Source organism: Mastomys coucha, unplaced genomic scaffold (genome assembly GCF_008632895.1).
Source record: "Mastomys coucha isolate ucsf_1 unplaced genomic scaffold, UCSF_Mcou_1 pScaffold22, whole genome shotgun sequence".
Taxonomy (NCBI): Eukaryota; Metazoa; Chordata; class Mammalia; order Rodentia; family Muridae; genus Mastomys; species Mastomys coucha.
The window spans coordinates 112,124,861-112,144,597 of NW_022196905.1; the positions used below are offsets into that span (position 1 = coordinate 112,124,861).

General features: G+C 44.6%; 1 protein-coding gene across 5 annotated transcripts in view; it reads left to right on the forward strand.

The window, feature by feature from the left end:
• Med13l (mediator complex subunit 13L) overlaps positions 1-19,737 on the forward strand; it is a 226,670-nt gene that overhangs the window by 177,821 nt on the left and 29,112 nt on the right. For 4 of the 5 annotated variants that reach the window (XM_031337650.1, XM_031337648.1, XM_031337651.1 and 1 more), the window contains 9 exons: positions 3,069-3,234; positions 5,343-5,450; positions 8,099-8,830; positions 9,723-9,948; positions 10,828-10,933; positions 11,249-11,373; positions 13,949-14,048; positions 18,463-18,683; positions 18,963-19,168. In XM_031337650.1, the coding sequence (XP_031193510.1) occupies positions 3,069-3,234; positions 5,343-5,450; positions 8,099-8,830; positions 9,723-9,948; positions 10,828-10,933; positions 11,249-11,373; positions 13,949-14,048; positions 18,463-18,683; positions 18,963-19,168 (1,990 nt within the window). The remainder of the gene's footprint in view (positions 1-3,068; positions 3,235-5,342; positions 5,451-8,098; positions 8,831-9,722; positions 9,949-10,827; positions 10,934-11,248; positions 11,374-13,948; positions 14,049-18,462; positions 18,684-18,962; positions 19,169-19,737) is intronic. The other variant, XM_031337649.1, reaches the window with a different exon arrangement.

Consider the following 19,737-nt stretch of genomic DNA (forward strand, 5'->3'; position numbering starts at 1 on the left):
ACCCCGGCACACTTAATGTCCATGTTTCTGCACATGGACAGGAAACAGTATGTGAGTAGCCTGTTCCTGCTCTTTTATAAACAATAGCAAATACTATGTCAACTTTGCTTATGTCTCAGTGGCCATATGCCTGAGAGAGATGCCCTTAGAGGAAAAAGGATTTGTCTGTCTCACAGTTCCACAGTTAGCTCACTGTTGCTTGGCTGCATGCATCCAGACAGAGCATTATGGTAGTGGGAAGACATAGGAGGCAGTTCTAGGTTCTTGTTGGATAAAGAGTAAAGAGAACATAGAGCAAGTGGCTGCATGTTCTTAGGCTCCTGCTTCCTCCAGCAGGTCCCACCTGTCCTTTCACCACTGCTTAGTGAACTCAGAAGGGTTAATCCTTTGATTTAGTCAGAGCCAACTGTCTCTTGAAGTGCCTTACAGATGTGATGCCCTGGAGGTGTTTCTTAGTCCAGTCTTGTGGACAGTCAAAGTTAACTGTCAGACGCCCTGGACCAGGTGTAGTTGGAACTTTTGCCTAGCTGACAGCTGCTACCCAAGGACAAATATGCAGTGATTCTTTCTCCATTATAAGAGAGTGTTAGAATAGCATGAGGAGCTCTGAGTGGGTACTGAGTCCCTACTGATCTCCTCTCTGAAGTAAGCATTCCACAGTTTCTCCTTCACCCTCTCCCTCTCCCTGTTCTTGTCCCTGTCCCTCTCCCTCTCCCTCTCAAAATAGAGAGATTGCTTGAATGGAGAACAGTTTTATCCACTTGTTGAGTGGCAGGGCTCCTGTATTAACACTCCTGGCTATAGTCTGCCTGTTCTGATTGGAAATCCACTTGCACTTGTGTTGTGTTGTCTATAATTCAGAGACAGCTTATAGTATCAGGAACTGGGCATTTTATATGCACCACTTTTGGATCAGCTTGTTCTTCCCCAGCCTTGGGTTAGGCTCAAAGGAATCAGGGCAGAGCAGTGACATGACTCTTCCAGAAACAGTTCGTCATTGATAGGTTTTTTTTGTTATTATTATAACTAAATTGAAAAAGAAAATACTTTGTTATCTTTTGTAGTGATCCTCAAAAACCCTATCTGTCAGTATTTTGAATATTTTAAATTTTTGTCAGTTTTAGTTTACCTTTCTCCCCCAGGTACTTAGTGAGTGTGTTAACTTTTTTTTTTTAGTTTTTTTTTTTTTTTAAATTTATGTATGCGAGTACACTGTAGCTGTCTGTTTTCAGACAAACCAGAAGAGGTCATCAGATTCCATTGCAAATAGTTGTGAGTCATCATGTTGTTGCTGGGAATTGAACTCAGGACCTCTGAAGAGCAGTTAGTTCTCTTAACAGCTGAACCATCTCTCCAGCTCTGATTTGTATGAACTTTAAAATCAAATGCCTGCTACATATATGGAGTTTTGACCTCCAGAAGTTCTTGGTTCCAAAACAGGAGTCTATCTGTAATGACTTCTGTTGTAGCCTTCATCTCCCTGATCTTCATATTGTTTCCCCTTATTCTGTGTGCCACAGTCCTTGGGGAAATATCCTTCCAGTGTTCCTTGTTCCCTAGTTCTAGAGAAGGTTCAAGTGTCTCTGTAGTCAAATGAGCGTATCCAAATTCCCTCTTACACAGTGCTGAACTGTGGTTTAGGATCCTCCAACAGAGCCCTCGCTGTCAGTCACTGAAGCAGTGCCAATTAGCCACTCCCCTGGAGCCAGGGTTGTCCCTGACTGCCAAGAGCTCTCCTGATAGGTCAGCTGAGTCAGGCTGGCTAGTGTTGCTGAGATCACCATGACCTCTCAGACAGCCATGTCTTCCTGTCTCTTTTGGAGGCCTGGAAATGCAGAGGCAGCAGTTTTCAGTCCCATGAAGGGCTCCTACTCTGCCACTCACAGCACTGCCATGGACGTTTGGGTCTTGTTCTCCACTTTGATGATTTCTTGGTCTAGGTTTTAGGACAGGCACTTGAGAAACATTGGGAAATGAAATGAATTCTTGTGCATGAAGACCAAGTATGATTTTTTTTTTAAGATAGTAGTGAAATACCAGGTCTTCTGTCTCCTGTACTCTGTCCATCTCCAGTGTTAGTGCTTTTGGGGGTGAAAAGGCAGCGTCAGCTGTTTAAAATAGTTTGATGTTTTTAATGGGGATAAACCTAAACATCCTGCAAAGCAATGGCCTTGACGAAGCCGCCATGGAGAGTAATCTCTGTTAGAAGAACATTTGAAAGATTTTCAAGATAGCAGTGCAGATTGTCCAGAGTCTCTACATGAGATATTTCGCCTATAGTGTATTTATTAGGTCAAATAAGAGAGAGCCATGGAGTTGACTGGATGTTGCCTTTAGACTGGCCAGTGTCTGAAATGGGAACTGTAAGAGCTTCTGTCACTTGTACCATCACAGTGGGTGTGGCCAGGAGGAGTAGGTTAGCCATTAGCCGTGGGCCAGACTTAACTGGACACAGCTGAGGGAAGCCAGTGAACATCACTTGGAGACAATCCCTTTCCATGACTTAATGCTAAGCTCGGGCTGCTCACATTGGGAGGAAGGCAAGCAGTTCCAGACACCAGTGTGCCAATAAATTCTTTCTCTTGCTTGTGCTCTGTGTATCTTTATTACACAGCTGTTTAGTTGAATGAGCACAGAGCTGCCTCTGCTGCTCTGTCTGCCCCCAAATATACTCATCGTGTTTAGTTTCAAACTCAGGACAAGTAATGAAAGTTTGCATTTTTAATATTACAATTATGATCTCTTCCTTATAAGTGGAGTTACATCTAAACATATGGGGTGAGATGTTGCTGTGCATGTCTTCCCAGGTGGCATGCATGTATTTATCATGTCTATTGCTTTAGGAAAACACAAAGAATCCCACAGACCTAGGCAAGTTGGTTTTAGTTGGTTAGTGGTGTGTGGGGGGAGAGCTGTGGAGAGGATTCTCTCATCCCTGCAGATAGTGTTGTTGCTGGGGGAGGAGACAGAGCTTCACAGATGTGAGTTTGGCAGGTACAATATCCAACAGCCTATGCACCACCTGCATCTATGGTGGTCCCGATGTTCTAATTGTGCTTGCTTTCCAGGAGAGAGTGGGGGTGTGCCGAATGCTGCCAGTCACCTCGGGTCCCAAGAAGGGGGAATGATAACTATGCACAGTCCAAAGCGATCAAGGAAGATCCCTCCTAAACTCCACAATCACATGGTCCATAGAGTCTGGAAGGAGTGCATCCTCAACAGAACCCAGTCTAAGTATGTGTTGTGCATCATGGTTAGTCACATCTCCTTGACCTCAGGATGAAGAGGGCAAGTTAGTCACATGTGTTACTACACTGGAAGATCTCAAAATTGTCATTTTTATGATTTAAGCTTAGTTAGAATATGATATAAAACAAAGATGCTAAAAAGCAGAACATCGCTTTACCTGATGTAGATATTGTGGATAGTTTTCAAGTTCTTGATCATACAAAAGTTGACTTGGTATTGATGTGACATCTGCCAACAGGGATAGCTCAGAGCTTTACCCTGAGTGTTAGGTGGCAGTCAGGATCTGGCCTTCTTTTTGTGCAGATTTCTGAGTTACAGAGGGAAACAGACTTCTTGGACAGTCGAGTTGACCTTGGGTTTTCACCAGCAGTACACACCTGAATGATACTGTGTTCCTTCTGCCTTCTCCCTCTGTCTGCCTGCTTTATTTCATATTGTGTCTGTGTGTGCTAATGTGTGTGTGAGAGCATGTGTGTATATCTGTATATGTGCATGTAGGCATGTGTGTATCTGTATGTATCTGTATGTTTGCATGTGTGTCTGTGTGTGTCTCTGTGAGTATGTGATGTATATGTATGTGTGCATGTATGTGTGTCTGTCTTGTGTATCTATGTGTGCATGTGTATGTATGTATGTCTCTCTCTGTGAACATATACATACTGTTTTTACATTTATGTGTATGGGTATTTTGTCTACATGTTTGTCTGTACCACTTATATGCCCAATACTTACAGAGTTCAGAAGAGAATGTTAGATTCCTTGGGACTGGAGTTGTGGATGGTTGTGAACTACTGTTCTGAGAACCAAATTCTCTGAGGCCTCTGCAAGAGCAGCCCGTGTTCTCAACCCCTTTGCCAACCATCTCTCTATCCCCTAATATTATTTTAAGAACAGGGCCTGTGGAGGCCAAAATAGGTGCTGGATCCCCAGCACATGGGGTCATAAGCAACTGTGAGCTGCCAAACATGCATGCTGGGAACCAAAGTCAGGTCCTCTGGGACTGACCCAGCACACTTAAACACTGAGTCACTTCTTGTTACTAATAACTTTTTCCTTAGAAATGACATAAACTCTTCTAAGAGAGTACTGTTCAAAGTTCTGTGTGTGGGTTCAATAGCTGCCCTTTGGATCAAGCTTTTAGCAAATTGATGTTAAATATTTACTTTGAGATGAATTGATTCTAGAGTAGGCCACTGAAGATATGCTAGACAAACTCTAAAATAATTGTATGGAAAGTCATAGTCTAAGACTTGAAAACTGTCCCCAATCACTTAGAAAAGATTGTTTCCTCCAGAATAATTAGTACAAATATTTTTACTTCTACCGTCAATGCCTAGATAATTTTTCATTAGTATTTCTTTCTCACCATCCTCCACTTTTAAGCCACATACCTCTGCTGTTTGTGACAGATCACGTCCTTCTCTTACTGGCCCAGAGTAGGAGCCGAGGCTCCCAGGAAGGTAGAAAAGGCTGTCTTGGGGATTCCCACAGGGCCACCTGGTGAAGCTGTGGCATCAGCTGTTGGGAATGAGGAGTCAGCACTGGCTCTTTTCTTGTTTCCAGTGGCTTGTTACTAATGATATTAAAAGTGTTAGAACATTGCCTTTAATGTAGGAGCTTCCAGGGTGATTTACAGCACCAGAGCATATATAATTTGTAGATGTTTTCAAACAGTGATTTAGAAATCCTTACATAATGTTAAGTGACTTTGCATGCATGCGCACATGTGTGTGCATGTGTGTGTGTGTGTGTGTGTGTGTGCGCACAAGTTTGCGTGTAAGTGCATGGTAGTAAACCCAGGCCTTGATCATACAGGCAGAAGTGTCTTTCTGAAAGGTAGCAGCAGAGTGGGTGTTGTCCATTGCTGTGTATGCTGTCCATGTAAATGTAACATGAGCTTAAGCAGGAGCATTTGAACGTGCCTCTGTGTATTGCAGACAGGCTGTTTACCTCCTTAGCTACTCTGAACTCCTTTATCAGCAGGATCCATTTCTATGTAAAAAGGATTCACACCTTAAGGGGAAAAAGATTTTTCGTCTTTAGCAGAATGAGTTAGCTCATGTATGTACAAAGTCACCTTTCACCCTTTCTAGGAGGAGCCAGATGTCAACACCCACTCGGGAAGAGGAGCCTGCTCACAGCCCTGCTGCTGCCTGGGATTTTGTGGACCCAACCCAAAGAGTCAGCTGCTCCTGCTCCAGGTAGGAATGGAGAAGCCACAGCAGGAGCAGGGACACCGGCCATGGTCGCCGCACAGACCACTTCACCTTGGGCTTCCCTCTAAACGTCCTACACTATGGAAGGAAGGAATCTGTCTGTCTTCCGTGAAGTGGTGTTTTATTGCCAGGACTTAGAGTTCAGTACTGAACACTGGCTGGCTGAAGTCAGCAGAGCTTTGATGAAGTGACTCTTGAGATCCTTTGTTTTGAGGATCTTTGTAACTGTTAGAGGCAAGGTGTTTGCTAACACCCCAAGAGCCATAGTGCTGTCTCAGTTGCTTGTCTCTGGAGTGTTTGCATGGCCCCTACCCCTTTCATCCATTGACTTAACACCACTGTGTGGTAGTACAGGACCTATCTCACTGCCATGGGCTTTTATTATGGCTTTTTAAGTTTTTTAAGGGGAGGCAAACCTATCTTCCAGTTCAGCAAATAGTTATGACAGGACTTGCTTTTCCACTTATGGGTCTAGAGTTGTAGAAGCATACATTTCTCATGTGCTTCCACGGGCCTTCTAGGGATGCCAGTTGTCTGTTGAGAAGGTGGCCAACCATTCACTTCTTAGTTCAGGTATTCCTTGAGTGTTAGTGGATTGACTTGGGGAAGGGAATACAAACTCTTTCCATCTACTTGGAGAAAGAATGTTGGCCCATGTTCCATCTCCCTGGCCCCATGCTCTTACCACGTGTTGTCTTAATGGGCAGTCCTGTTCCTTTAGCCAGTCATACTCATGCTTGACTTGCTGTGGAGCTTCATGAAGGACTTGCTTGCCCACTTCGTGTCCTCTCTGAGTACACTCAGCTCTCCCCTGCTTTAGGGCAGGTATAGTTTGCAGTGGCTAAATATCTCTATCTATCTATCTATCTATCTATCTATCTATCTAACTATCTATCTATCTATCTATCTGACTGACTGACTGACTGACTGACTGACTCTTGGCTATTGGGAGTTGGAGGTGAGGCATACACCTTTAGCAAGGATGTGAGGTATAAACTATGGTCAGTTTAATTTGGACCTTTTTTCTTTTTCCTGATCTTTTCTACAATCTAGATTTTTTTCTTAAAACATTGTTTTACTTATTAGTGTCACATTTAAAAAAGTATTGTCTGTATAGTTAGTAAATAATGTTTTGCTTTCTGTGTTCTAGTTCTTGGCCAGATTCTTATTCCCCAGATTCTTCCTGTATGGCTCTGCCTTAGCTCTCCTCCTCCCACTGTTGGCCACGCCCCCTCTCTCCATGGCTGCTCTGCCATGTTGTTCAGTCCAGGCTCCTTGGTAACTGGGGGTTTGGCACATGCTCTCACAGTGCAGGGCACATTCCTGATCTTAAACATTGTAGAGCTGAAAGAGGCAGCACCAGAAGCTTACACATGTCACAACAAACCCTTTCTTTGAAGCTTCTGCATAGGAACCCTGCCAGAAGATGAGTTGACCACTTCTGGAGAAAGTTCCCATGTGTAAAAGTTAGAAAGGAGTACCTGACAGACTGGTGGGTGCTCACTGATTGTGGTGCTCTTGGTGCATGGAGCACACCTCTGCCTGTACTCTTCTTGATAGACTTATTCAAAGTCAGCTTCTTTTTCTTCGCTTTGGTTTTGCTTTTTTTTTTTTAATCTAGTTTTTAAACAGTTTAGCAGAGAATTTTCAGGTCATCTGCTGTAGGATTGCCAAATCATATGGAAGGGCCTACTCCTCTCACTCTTTAATGGCTGAGTGGAACAAGGCAGCTGTGCTACTGTCCCACTAAACCATCCCATCATGCCACACAGATTCATTTTACTGCCCACAAGGGCACCATTTAGTTCAGTGCAGCAGTGAATTAACACCACCCAAGTGGCCTCAGAGTCACCGCTGTACCACTGGAGAGATTTACAGATGGAGAAGCTGACTGACCTGTTGTGGTACTTGGCTTCACAGAGTAAACGTGGCATCATTTAGTGGTCCTGACTAAGCTATTTCTCAGGCTTGTGTTTGCCAAGAAGTGTGGACAGATGTACATCCTCGCTGAGATGCAACGGGGCTCACACGAATGTGCATGTGTTCTGATTTCCAACCTCTGAGCTCCAGCCCATCTTCACATGTGTCTGAAGTTGACAGTTGTCTCATGTTCCTTCCCAGACATTCTCGGAGGCAAGGCTTAGTAGGCCATAAGTCTTGTCAGGTGTTCTCGTTTATCTTGGTTTCACATTTTTCGGAGGGTGGAACTTCAGACGGTGATTTTATTCCCAGTGTGCAGTGTTACAAGTCATTTAAGCCATTGTGTATCACCAATAGAGAGTCGAGACATAGAAATTGAATTTCTACCTTTTGCCTTTTCTGGTCACTTAGTCTGGCAGTCTTCAGATGCAGTGAGAGTAGGTAGCTCCTGTCGGACCAACAAGGTTTAAGATGAGCAGGATGGTAAGCTGTATTTCGCATCATGTCCACTTTTTATCTGATTGACCTTATATGTGAGTGGTTCTTGACTTCCTGTCAGGCACTTGTATCTTAGTGCTTATAAGCATATTGGATTCTGGAGGCTTTCAGAGATGTCAGTCATCCCCTTAGCAGAGATACTTGTTATGTGATGTCACAGTCATGCCGTTATTTGTACTGAGTGCGTGTTAACTTCACTTTAACTCTCATTGTAGGCATAAACTTTTAAAACGGTGTGCAGTAGGACCCAGCCGACCTCCCGCAATCTCTCAGCCAGGCTTTAGTGCAGGACTGCCATCATCTTCATCCTTACCACCTCCTGCTTCTTCCAAGCACAAAACCACAGAAAGACAAGAAAAAGGAGACAAGTTGCAAAAGAGACCCTTGGTGCCCTTTCACCACAGGCCTTCTGTGGCCGAAGAGTTATGCATGGAGCAGGATGCGCCTGGACAGAAGCTAGGGCTGGCAGGGATAGACACCTCCTTAGAGGTGTCGAACAATCGGAAGTATGATAAGCAAATGGCCGTGCCTTCCAGAAATACAAGCAAGCAAATGAATCTGAATCCTATGGATTCACCTCATTCCCCCATTTCCCCTCTGCCCCCCACACTCAGCCCTCAGCCACGAGGTCAGGAGGCAGAGAGTTTGGACCCACCTTCTGTCCCTGTGAACCCTGCCCTCTATGGAAACGGGCTAGACCTTCAGCAGCTGTCCACTCTAGAGGACAGAACTGTCCTCGTAGGCCAAAGACTGCCTCTGATGGCAGAGGCCAGTGAGACAGCCTTGTACAGTGGGCTCAGGCCTTCATACACCGAGTCGTCAGACAGATGGTGGCAGAGTTTTCATCTCCCATCCAGTGAGGATGCTGAGTTCCGGCCTCCAGAGCTGCAGGGGGAGAGATTTGATGCTGTACTGGATGTGAACCCTGAGAGCACTGCCCTGCAAAGGTGAGCTGATCCTGAGATGGGGCTGGGTACTCACACTCCCTCTGTAAGATGGGGATGGGCACCCTCTCTCTCTCTCTCTCTCTGTGAGAGGGGAAGGCACACCCACACTGTCTTCTGTCTTATGCTATCTTTACTCTCTCTGTAGACTCTGTATGTAGAGAGTGTCTCAGAATCAGCCCAGCCCCCACCCCCCCCCATTCTTCATGAGATTTAGCAATGTGGTGGCGTTTAAATACTTGGCATTTTAGGACACAATATGGATTTACTTATCTGTTAGTCCAGAGTGTAACGTGAAGAACCCTCCCATATTGCATAGCCAGCTCTGACTGGAAGGTGTGTTCTCTGTGCCTTGGAGGCACTGGTCTGAACCTCAGTGCAGATGACCTCCTTCAAGTGTCCTTGCAGCCTTGGCTTTGTGCTGATTTTCTACCTGAGGGGCCAGAGCTGCTGCACTCGGGAGTGTGCGCCCAGGATGTGTATCTTCTGAAGAATCTGGGCATGGACTAACTGACAGCTGCCTTAGCCCTGCCTTGTCATGCTTAAGATCTTGAAAAACAAAAACATGATACTGGAAATTTACTAGTTTTTTTAAGTGTTCAGGTTCAACTTTCTTTTAAATGATCGATACTGGGCTGGTGAGAAGGCTCAGCAGGCAAGCACACTGAGAGCTAGCACCATGGACAGAGTGTTCCTTAGTCTGGGAAGTTTTTTGTGTTCACCATGTTGAGTCCACATAAGCATTGCAGATGCCTGACCCTGAGTTTAATCCCCAGAAAGGAGAGCATTGGCTCTCTGCCCAAAGCAAATAAAACAATGTGAAAACCGTAAATACTGCTTTGAAAAAGACAGTTGCACTTTACCTTATTCAATTGTCACTTATTTTCCCTTTTAGACTCTTAGCACAACCTAACAAGCGGTTCAAAATCTGGCAGGATGAGCAGCCTCAGGTGCAGCCGCTCCCCTTCCTCGACCCATCACCTCTGTCCCAGCAGCCTGGAGACACTCTGGGAGAAGTCAACGACCCGTACACCTTTGAGGATGGTGACATAAAGTACATCTTCACAGCAAATAAGAAATGCAAGCAGGGGACAGAGAAGGACTCCCTGAAAAAGAACAAGGTACCATTTACCACAGCGTGAGTCCAGCAGCCTGTGGGTTTTGCCATTTACCGTGTGTGTAGGAGGGTTCCTGAGGCAGAATGTCTGAGGTAGTCCTGCCTGGTTGCTCTGTCCTCATACTCATGCTCTTGGAACTACTGTGTGGAGCAGCATTCTGTTCCTCTTTATGTCATGGCTCACCTTTGTTCCAGAGTCAGCTGAGCATAAAGGAAGCTGTGTGTTGTCCAGACTGTAGTTTAGGCCATGCATGGCTCCTCTCATATGCTAGTTACTGTTGGCCTGTGCTCCCTGCTTATTTCTTTTAAAATATTTTCCAAAATATTTAAGATATAAAGCAAAAGGTGTTGAGGGCAGTGCCTCTTCTTATGAAGTGCTTATGTTCACTGTGCTGAGAGTTGTACCTGTGTGTCCTCTGACCCCTTATCAGCACTGCCCGTAGCCTGTCCATGGGAAGATAGGGAGTGCTGAGTGTACACCTCTAAGAAAGCCTTCTGGAGAGAGTAGGAAGGGTGGCAGCTAGAGAGGCTGACAGAGTCGAGGGGACAATGTACAGCGTCTGTAGATCCAGGGGCTTGGTCTGTCATTTCATATCAGTACAATTACTGAGGACAACTTTGGATGCCAGGACAGGTCCTTAATGAAATCCACCAGCACCACTGAGTCTTGAGAACACCTAGAGGGTTGTGCGAGATGGGCATTCTTGATTCTGTGCAGTGCAGAGCAAGGGCCTGCCTTTGATTCCCTTTGGTTGCATAGACTATGGTTTCCCACACTGCTCATAACGGGTTCCATTCGACATGCTAATTCTTTGTGTTCTCCCTCATATTCACACTTTGAGTTGCTGTTCATATGTTTTGTTTGGCTCAATTTATTACACAGTCAGAGGATGGATTTGGTACCAAGGATGTCACTACACCAGGTCATTCCACGCCGGTGCCTGATGGGAAAAATGCCATGTCTATTTTCAGTTCTGCTACTAAAACAGGTGTGTACATTGTTATTCACTCACTTGGATTATTGCTAAAGTAAAATGCAAAGGAAATTCTCAATTTAAGATTATATTCCTAATGCTATAGCAGTAATTTGATCACAGCTTTAATGTTCTTTTTTTTTGATGGGGGGCTGTTTTTAGTTCATTTCAAAGCTGATAAGCATATTTGGAAATAATTGTACCTAAATTTAAGTAGGACATAGGGTGGGAATTCCCAGCAGATCTTGTTCACTGAGGTCCAGTCCATGTCCTTCCCTGTCTCCCTCAGCTAAGAGCCTGCTCACTCTGTCTTCGCCTCCTTTCCCACAGATGTCCGGCAGGACAATGCTGCTGGCAGAGCTGGCTCCGGGAGCCTTACCCAAGTGACAGATCTGGCACCTTCCCTGCATGACTTAGACAACATCTTTGATAACTCTGATGACGATGAGCTTGGGGTAAGTCTTCTGTAACTGTACCCATGAGACCCACCATGTGGAGCTGCATCCACATGTCAGGGGTTCCTCATAGTTTGCTGCACCAGACTCAGGACTCTCCTAGGAACTAAATGATTTTCAAAAGGCTCCTATTTTTTGAACCTCTGAGTATTGTTTACTGGTGCTTCTGTGTGTTGTACATCATTATTCTCCATAGTTGTAAATATTAAAATTTTTGACATTTATTTTAATAAACCCTCCTGAATATTATGGGGCTATAGAAATACATTTTCTTTAGAGGAGGTTTTTCCAAATGATGTGCACTACTTTTCTTCGCCTAATAACCAAGCAGCAAGTGTGCAATCACAGTGCTGAGCTGGGAAGTGGGATGTAGACACATGATCACAGGGGTGGAAACAAACTAGAATTCTTTAGAAGTGACCTGAGCTAAGAACCAGGAAGTTCGTGTGCTCATCCTTCCTCATCTCTGTCCCTTGGGCAAACGTTAGCACTCGCTATCTCTAGAGCTACTACAGCTGAATAAGACACTCTTTTCAAAGAACTTAGTTTATTTGGGGTGGGGGGAGGTGGTTCAAGACAGGGTTATTTTTTTCATTTACTTACTTAATCTTCCTCCATCTATTTTATATAAACTTTTCAGATAATTTAATGATCAGTTCTTTTGTGACAGGTAACAAATTCACATACTTGATTAAATTACTGGCTTTATGCTAAAAACACAAACCAGGTAAAACAGCCTATAAATGTATTTACTAGTGACTTCAGCCTCACACCAGGATCTAAGGATGCTGACAATTAAAGTGCAGATGAGGCAGGGCAGCAGTGTTTAAATTGAAACTCTAGGTTAAGTAGGGATCAGATTTCTAACTTTAAACTCAAACTAGCTAATCTGCAGATCTTATGTGCCCTTGGTGCTCCATATAGTTCGGGTGACATTGGCCTTGACAAATGGATTTGCCTAGAGAGGGGAAAGACTGGGGTCCTGAGGGGCAGGGCATTGGGTGAGTGTGGAATGAGCCCTGATTGGACTGCAGGGAGAAGTAGCTATCACTGGGCACTGGCCAACAGCCTGCTCATCTGCTCCCTTAGAGATGGGCTCAGGAGGAGCTTGCCTGTCTTCCAGAACTTCCAGAGCTCTGTTGAGTGTGGAGCTGGGGGAAGCATGTGCACTCTCTTGTTTTTAAGTCCGAATTGCACATAACAAGAATTTTATTTGTTACTTTTTTCATTGGAGCACAGGAGCCTTAATTCAGAGAGTTGCTACCTGAAAGAGAAGGACATGGCAGTGTGAACAGTGACTAGGAGCGGTGACTCATTCCCTCCCGTGGGTCTGGGCCTTGGAGAGTTCTGCTTTTATTTGACTCCCAGGAAGATGAGCACAGGCTGGGGTGGAGGGGCAGGAGGGCCAGCGTGTTAGGGGCTGGTGCTGATGAGAGTAAAGTATGGAAGGACGTTGATCCATTCAGCCAAGCAGAGGGAGCAGGAAGGCCGGGCGCTGTGATGGCCATGCACGGCTTGGTCGCTGGCCAGTGCGATGGTCATAGTGATGGAGCTATCTGCTCTGGGCCTGTGATTTCATTCCCTGTACAAGTTATAAATTACTGTTGGCCTTAATGAGTAAATGGCTCTTTGAGGAATATACTTTAAGCAATATTAAAAACAAAGCAGATGTTTTCAATTGAATTTTTATTTCTTTGAAATAAGAGGTTCTTCTTTGATTTCTTCTCCAGCATTTATTGATAAACTAATTTACCTAGTGAGTGGAGGAGGAAGGGAGGCGTCTGGCTGAGCAGTCAGATGTGTTTGAATTTAAATGTACATTTCAACTGTATATTATGTAAGTGTAAATAAAAGGTGTTACATCTGTAAGATCTATTCTTTTTAAAATTTATTTTAAAATTTATTAAATTTTATTAAACTTATTTAAAAATATTTATTTATTTAATGAATGTATGTGAGTACACTGTAGCTGTCTTCAGACATACCAGAAGTGAGTCACCATGTAGTGAATTGAACTCAAGACCTCTGGAACAGCAGTCAGTGCTCTTAACCACCCCAAGATCTATTCTTTTCTGTTAATGGATATACTTTATTTTGTAACTAGCGTACTTGAGTTCTTAAAGGTACTCTTTTCTAGTAAGGAAATTGCCTTGTTTTGAATAACTGGCCAGTTGTCTGCATTCAGAGGTCCTTAGATGAAGCTGCCTTTGTGAAGACGGAGGTGAACTTTTAAATAGGAATGATAGAACACAAACCTATATCTTTGGGGAGCACAGGACCACTGTTTTAGTTGCCTCCTCCCACAGAGGAAGAGCCAGCCCCACAGCCAGCAACTGCTGGAATACCTGGCCAGCTACCATGTTGGCACAGCTGCCCTGGTACTGACCTAGAGGCAGCATGCATGAAGGCCTGTGCCATCTCCCCACCAGGCCCCTGGAAATAGACTCACTGCCTTCTTTCACTTGAGACCCTTGTTAGTGTCCATGGTGTAGCTGCCTGGAGGTGGTTCTAAGGGTTTCATGAGTACGGCCAGGAGTGTGCACTTCAGTGTTTTAACCGTAAACTTTGTTCTCAGGCTGTGTCCCCTGCTCTACGCTCATCCAAGATGCCTACTGTTGGGACTGAGGAGCGGCCCCCTGGGAAGGATGGAAGAGCTGCTGGCCCTTACCCTCCAAGTAGGTGCAGGAGTCTGAGCTGACATGGCTACCACTGAGAATTAAATAAGAAGTTAGTGCTTCTTAGAAGGCAGGAAGCTTGTCAGAGACAGAAACCATCCTCATTTGATGTCATTCTGCTTTGTTTAGAGGGCAGGGGGTTCTGTTGGAGGTCACATCCCCGGTGGGTCACAGTACATACTTAACTTCAGATATTGCTGCTCAGAGAAGTTACAGAAAACACTTCTGCTTTCAAAATTTTAGTTGACTTATAGACAATGAATGTTTGTCAGGAGTTGTCATGCAGTTTTAGGCTCTCATGGAGGTCGCTGATGTTAACACTTGCTTGCACATGGGGTAGGGGGCAGAAGTAGTGGAGTCTTTACCTAAGGAATGTGGGCCCAAGGCAAGAGGAAAGTCAGGGTGGCCCTGCACACCCTGAGGGACACGCACCCCATTGCACATCACCCTGGGATTCCTGCTCATTTGCTTTTAGCTGTATTGAGAACAAATTGAGGGAAAAACTGCCATGTCACAGGATGAGTCAGAAAGTTTTATGACCTATAAATGTAGTCTGACTCGCTCAGATGTAGAAGTGGGACATGTGCAGAGATTGGACTGTGACAGTTTAAATAGATCCACAGCTTCTTACTCAAGCAAGCCATGGACGAAATGAATAATAATAGCTAGCCAATCACTGTAGGGTTTTTTAATTAACATGAGAGAAGCATGTACTTATAGGGTAGGTCAGGTGAGGACCTTTACGTGTACTAATAAGACAGTCCTTTCTGTTTCCTTATGAGGGCATACAGCAAGAAACATCATAGTGTCTGAAGATGTAGCCAAGGCTGGCCGCTCACTGCAGCCATCCTGAAGGGTGGTCATTAGACTGTGCAGTAGTGTTTCATTTTTTTTTTAAAGGCAATTGCTTTAGAGTGGACTCAGCATCTGATGCTAAAGTCCAGGCTGCAATGATAAAATACAGCACCAGAGTGAAGAGCCAGCAAGATCCAGTGCAAGGCCTAAGTGAACTGTCATGGGAGGGAGAGTCAGTGTTCCCTCCTCAGCAGGAGCAGTGAAGCAGCATGGCATGTTTTCATCTCTGCTCTGCTTTCCTGACTGCTGGTGAGCTGTGATTTAAAATCGGCAAGGGTACCACCCAGCAGAGTACAAAGACTGGGGCAGGTTGGGGCAGCAATTGTACATCTCCTTGAGATACCCATGGTAGTCATTTTGTTAATGAGTTTCTACTGACACCATTGTAATGTAGCCAAGGGTGAGAAGCCATAGAGCTTCCGGGAGCTCTAGAGGTGTGTGTTTATGTGTCAGCTTGTGTCAGTTTGTTCCAGTTCTGTTGTGTTCTCAATTCCCAGTATATCAGAAAAAAAGAAAAGATCCTGTATTGCTAATTTGTGTATGTAACAATGAAGGATCAATACACTGAGCAGACCAGTTGCCTGTGGAGTTCTTTGAAATTATATCTTTTTGAAGAATGAATAATCATAGAGAAAAAAATTAGTTGGACCATTCAGTGTGTTTAATTCTGTGCTTGGGCTTCTGCTCTGTGCCCTGAGGCAGAAAGATCCTGAGAAAGAAGCCAGTGGTTTGAGATGAGGCAGAGGATGAGAGGCTTAGTAGGTCTCAGCCCTTGAGTCCTGCATGGAATTGCCCATGCCATTTTCTAGGAGCAACATCGTACTGACCAGGCATGATGGAGGCCTGGCGTCTGAATCTCAGGCCCTCTGCTCTCTCCCCACGCACAGTTCCCCTGGGTCTGCTCTTACAGCTTGTGTCTGAGCACCGTTTTCATTACAGTGCATTCCTAGTTGAGAGGTGGACACCATGTGCTGACCTCACTCTTGTGTGCTAAGATACAGTGGCAAAGTGCTCACCTGAGCCTTGCCTTCTCTATAAGTGTGCAGGGTGAGGCTATTTACTACAGTGTGGATGGGGTTGACAGTAGGGCCTCCATTAGTAGTATTTAGTGGTAAGAATGTGGAGAGCACTTTAAAGTGGGCCTGTGGCAGCTGAAATTCTACCTTGTCTTTGTGGAAGTGACCAGGGGGAGGCTTTGAAAACATGGGGCTGTGCCTATAGCATTAGTAAGGTAAGACGGCCTCAGCAGAAATAAACTTAATTCTTACAGGAAATTTAAAACAAAGCTATTTATTTGTCTTAACTTTTAATATGATTTTATTTTTATTATTTTTAATTGTGTGATTTTATATGAGAGAGAAAGAATGTGTGTGACAGAGAGAGGGACAGAGAGAGAGAGAGAGAGAGTGTGTGTGTGTGTGTGTGTGTGTACTTGCTCACAGTACAGGTACCCGTGGAAGCCAGGGATGTTGAGTCCCCTGGAGCTAGAGTACAGACAGTTGTGAGCTACCATGTATGTGGTTGCTGGGAATTGAATTCAGGTCCTCTGCAAGAGCAGCCAGTGCTCTTAACTGCTGAGACATCTCTCCAGCTTCTATAATTTTTTTGTTGTTTGAAAAGGTCTCACTGTGTAGCCCCCCTGGCTGACCTGGAACTTGCTGTGTAGACCAGAATGGCCTTAAACTCAGAGATCTGCCAGCCCATGCCTCCTGAGGCCTCAGCGTTGCTGGGATTAAAGGTGTTGCTACCATTATGTTAAGTTAGTCCATTCTGGAAACACACACATTGTTTTACTGTCCCTGTTCAACTTTCCTTCCCAACTCTTCCCATCTGCTCTGCTCTGCTCTCTCCCCAGATAGACTCCTTCTCCAAAGCCCTGTTTCGGTGAAGCTTTTGCCATACTTTGAAGCCTACTGTTCTGACTCAGAGAACTCTGCTTTAATTCCATGTTAAAAGCATAGAGCTGTTGCCCTTTAGCTTAGGGAAATGTTAGATGTACATGTACAGTTCTCCAGTCAGCCTTTACCCTACAGTAATCTTACCCTTTGTTTGAAATAAAATGCATTGATTTGATTGAACATCTTTTTCCTGCTTTAGAGTCATAACTTGTGTATAGAGTCTCCAATAGTCAGTTTGCCTGGCCTCCTTAGTTGCAGGCGTTTTCAAGTTGTAAATCCTACTATATAGACAGCAGACAGAGGCAAACGCTCTGAAAGGTCACTCACGCCCGCCTGTGACCCCAGCTCTAGGGTGTTCATTTGCTCCCTCCCTGTAGTGAGCTGTTGGAAGTTCTCTTCTCTTGATGGAAAGCAAGCAAGCCTGTTTAGATATGTTTAGTTACATATCTAAGAGAGACTTGCTGCTAGTTGGTGGATGAGGCCCTGATGAAGAATCTATCCCAGCCATAGCTGAGCTCTGCTGGTGGATGTGGACCCTGGAGAATGTACAGCCAGAAGCAGCACCAAGGGCATAGTCAGCATAATTGGCATAATCAAGTTCATTGTTTCATGTTAATTTCTGCTTAAGGGCTAAGTGCTTAGTTAAGTGTTAGGGCTTTAAGAAAGGCAATAGCTATGGAAATGGGGACATCAAAAGTAGTAACAATCACAAACTCCTAGTTCCAAACACAGGGCACCACCTAGCGGCCATGCTCTGTAACCTCCACTTGCATTGTATTAGGCACAGCCTCCTTTGAGAATCAGAACCTCTCACCTGTTCACGAACTGTTATTGGATATACTGACTCTGGGAAGACATTGGAAATGGGTTCTGTAAACCCTCTGCCTCCTTGCTGGGACAGAAGCCAGAGATGTGCACAGGCTTGCTAGGCCTAAACTTTTCTGGCCACCATGTGCCCTGCCCTGTTGACAATACCTGTAGAGTCTGGGTGTAATTATGAATCCTAACTCTAAAACTTTAAGTCTAGAAAGACAGCGTGAAATCATTCCCCAGAGAGCAGGGCTGTGACTCAGTCACACCAACCCCAGCATTGGTCTAAATCATTTCTATTTTCTCTACTATTTTATAAATGTTTGGAAATGAAGATAGACTTTCATAATGTATAATGTAGTTAGATTGCTTTTACTTTCTTTTTTATTATATTTATTATATTTTACTTTATTTATTATTATATCTAAGTACACTGTAGCTGTCTTCAGACACACCAGAAGAGGGTGTCAGATCTCATTACAGATGGTTGTGAGACGCCATGTGGTTGCTGGGATTTGAACTCAGGACCTTTGGAAGAGCAGTCAGTTCTCTTAACCACTGAGCCATCTCTCCAGCCCCAGCTTTTACTTTCTTCTAGACTCCTCTCCTTCAGTTTTATCAGAGTCAGTTACTGGAAGAAAGTTGCCTGCTCTGCAGCCCCTGCTGACTGCATTAGCATCACACCATGCCATACAGCCCTGGGAAGAGGGGAGGCCCAGGGTAGTGTGGACACCTGAGGGTGACCTGTGTCTTGACATTGTATTAGCCTGTGTGGACACTGCTGTGCCTGGCTGCTTGTCACAGCTTTTCAGAATCTTGCTGTTAAGATGCACTTTTAATTTTGTTTTTAGCAGTTGCAGACTTGCAAAGGATGTTTCCCACCCCTCCGTCATTGGAGCAGCATCCTGCATTTTCTCCTGTGATGAATTACAAAGATGGAGTAAGTTCAGAGACAGTGACTGCATTAGGCATGATGGAGAGTCCTGTGGTCAGCATGGTGCCCACACACCTTACGGAGTTCAGGATGGAAGTGGAAGATGGCTTAGGAAGCCCCAAACCAGAGGAGATAAAGGTAATAACCAGTATGTGGGCTTCCCCAGGGCCGGGTGGCTTCTTGATGGCCCCCACACATGAAGGCATAAGGACCATTGGAGCTAGACCTCATGAGTAGATTTGCACTCCATGACGACTACTCTATCAACAGTGTTGGCATTAGATTTTTCTTTTTACTTATTGTTGTAGAATGCTATTGAATTACAGTCAATTCTGTGCCTCAGTTTTATGAAGCACTGAGCAACCATGGCTGGCTCTAGTCGGCCAGCATTAAACCAACCCCATTTCATTGTCACAGGACTTTTCCTATGTGCACAAAGTGCCGCAGTACCAGCCTTTTGTGGGATCCTCCATGTTTGCTCCACTGAAGACGCTGCCGAGCCATTGCCTGCTGCCGCTGAAGACACCTGACGCCTGTCTGTTCCGTCCCTCATGGGCAGTTCCTCCTAAAATGGAACAGCTACCCATGCCCCCTGCAGCCTCTTCCATTAGAGACGGTTACAAGTACGTGCAGGACTCTACCACTTATCATATGATGCTACCTCATCATTTTCTCAGCTTGTCACGGGGCCACAGTAACTAAGTAGTCTCTAACACTAGTTTCTTGCTTGTTCTCCTTTTGACCATGTTGTCTTGTGTGCAACTGTGTGTTTATTTTTAAATATAGTTTCCTCTGTGTGTGTGTGTGTGTGTGTGTGTGTGCATGTGTAGACAAATTAAGATTATTTCACAGAGCTATGTGTGATTCTAAGCTGGTGTTTGCCGTAGAATCTACACTTGATTGGAGTTGCTGATGTTTGTCGATAGTGGGAGGAGCTTTGATTTGTATAAGGTAATGATTTCAGTGTGGGACTTTACAGTTAGGCAAAGTAGTAACAGATTGAGGTTTGTTTGGAAAAAGTAAAGGTAGACATTGCTAGTGACTTGGACCTCTCGTCCTGCCCAGAGAAACAATATTTGTCTCAGCAATGTGGACTCTGCTTTCTTTGAAAGAGAGAACTTCTTACTCAGATAAAGCAGAAATTTACAAATGCAAATGTGTAACAGGGCCTCGTGCATGAGTGGATGGATAA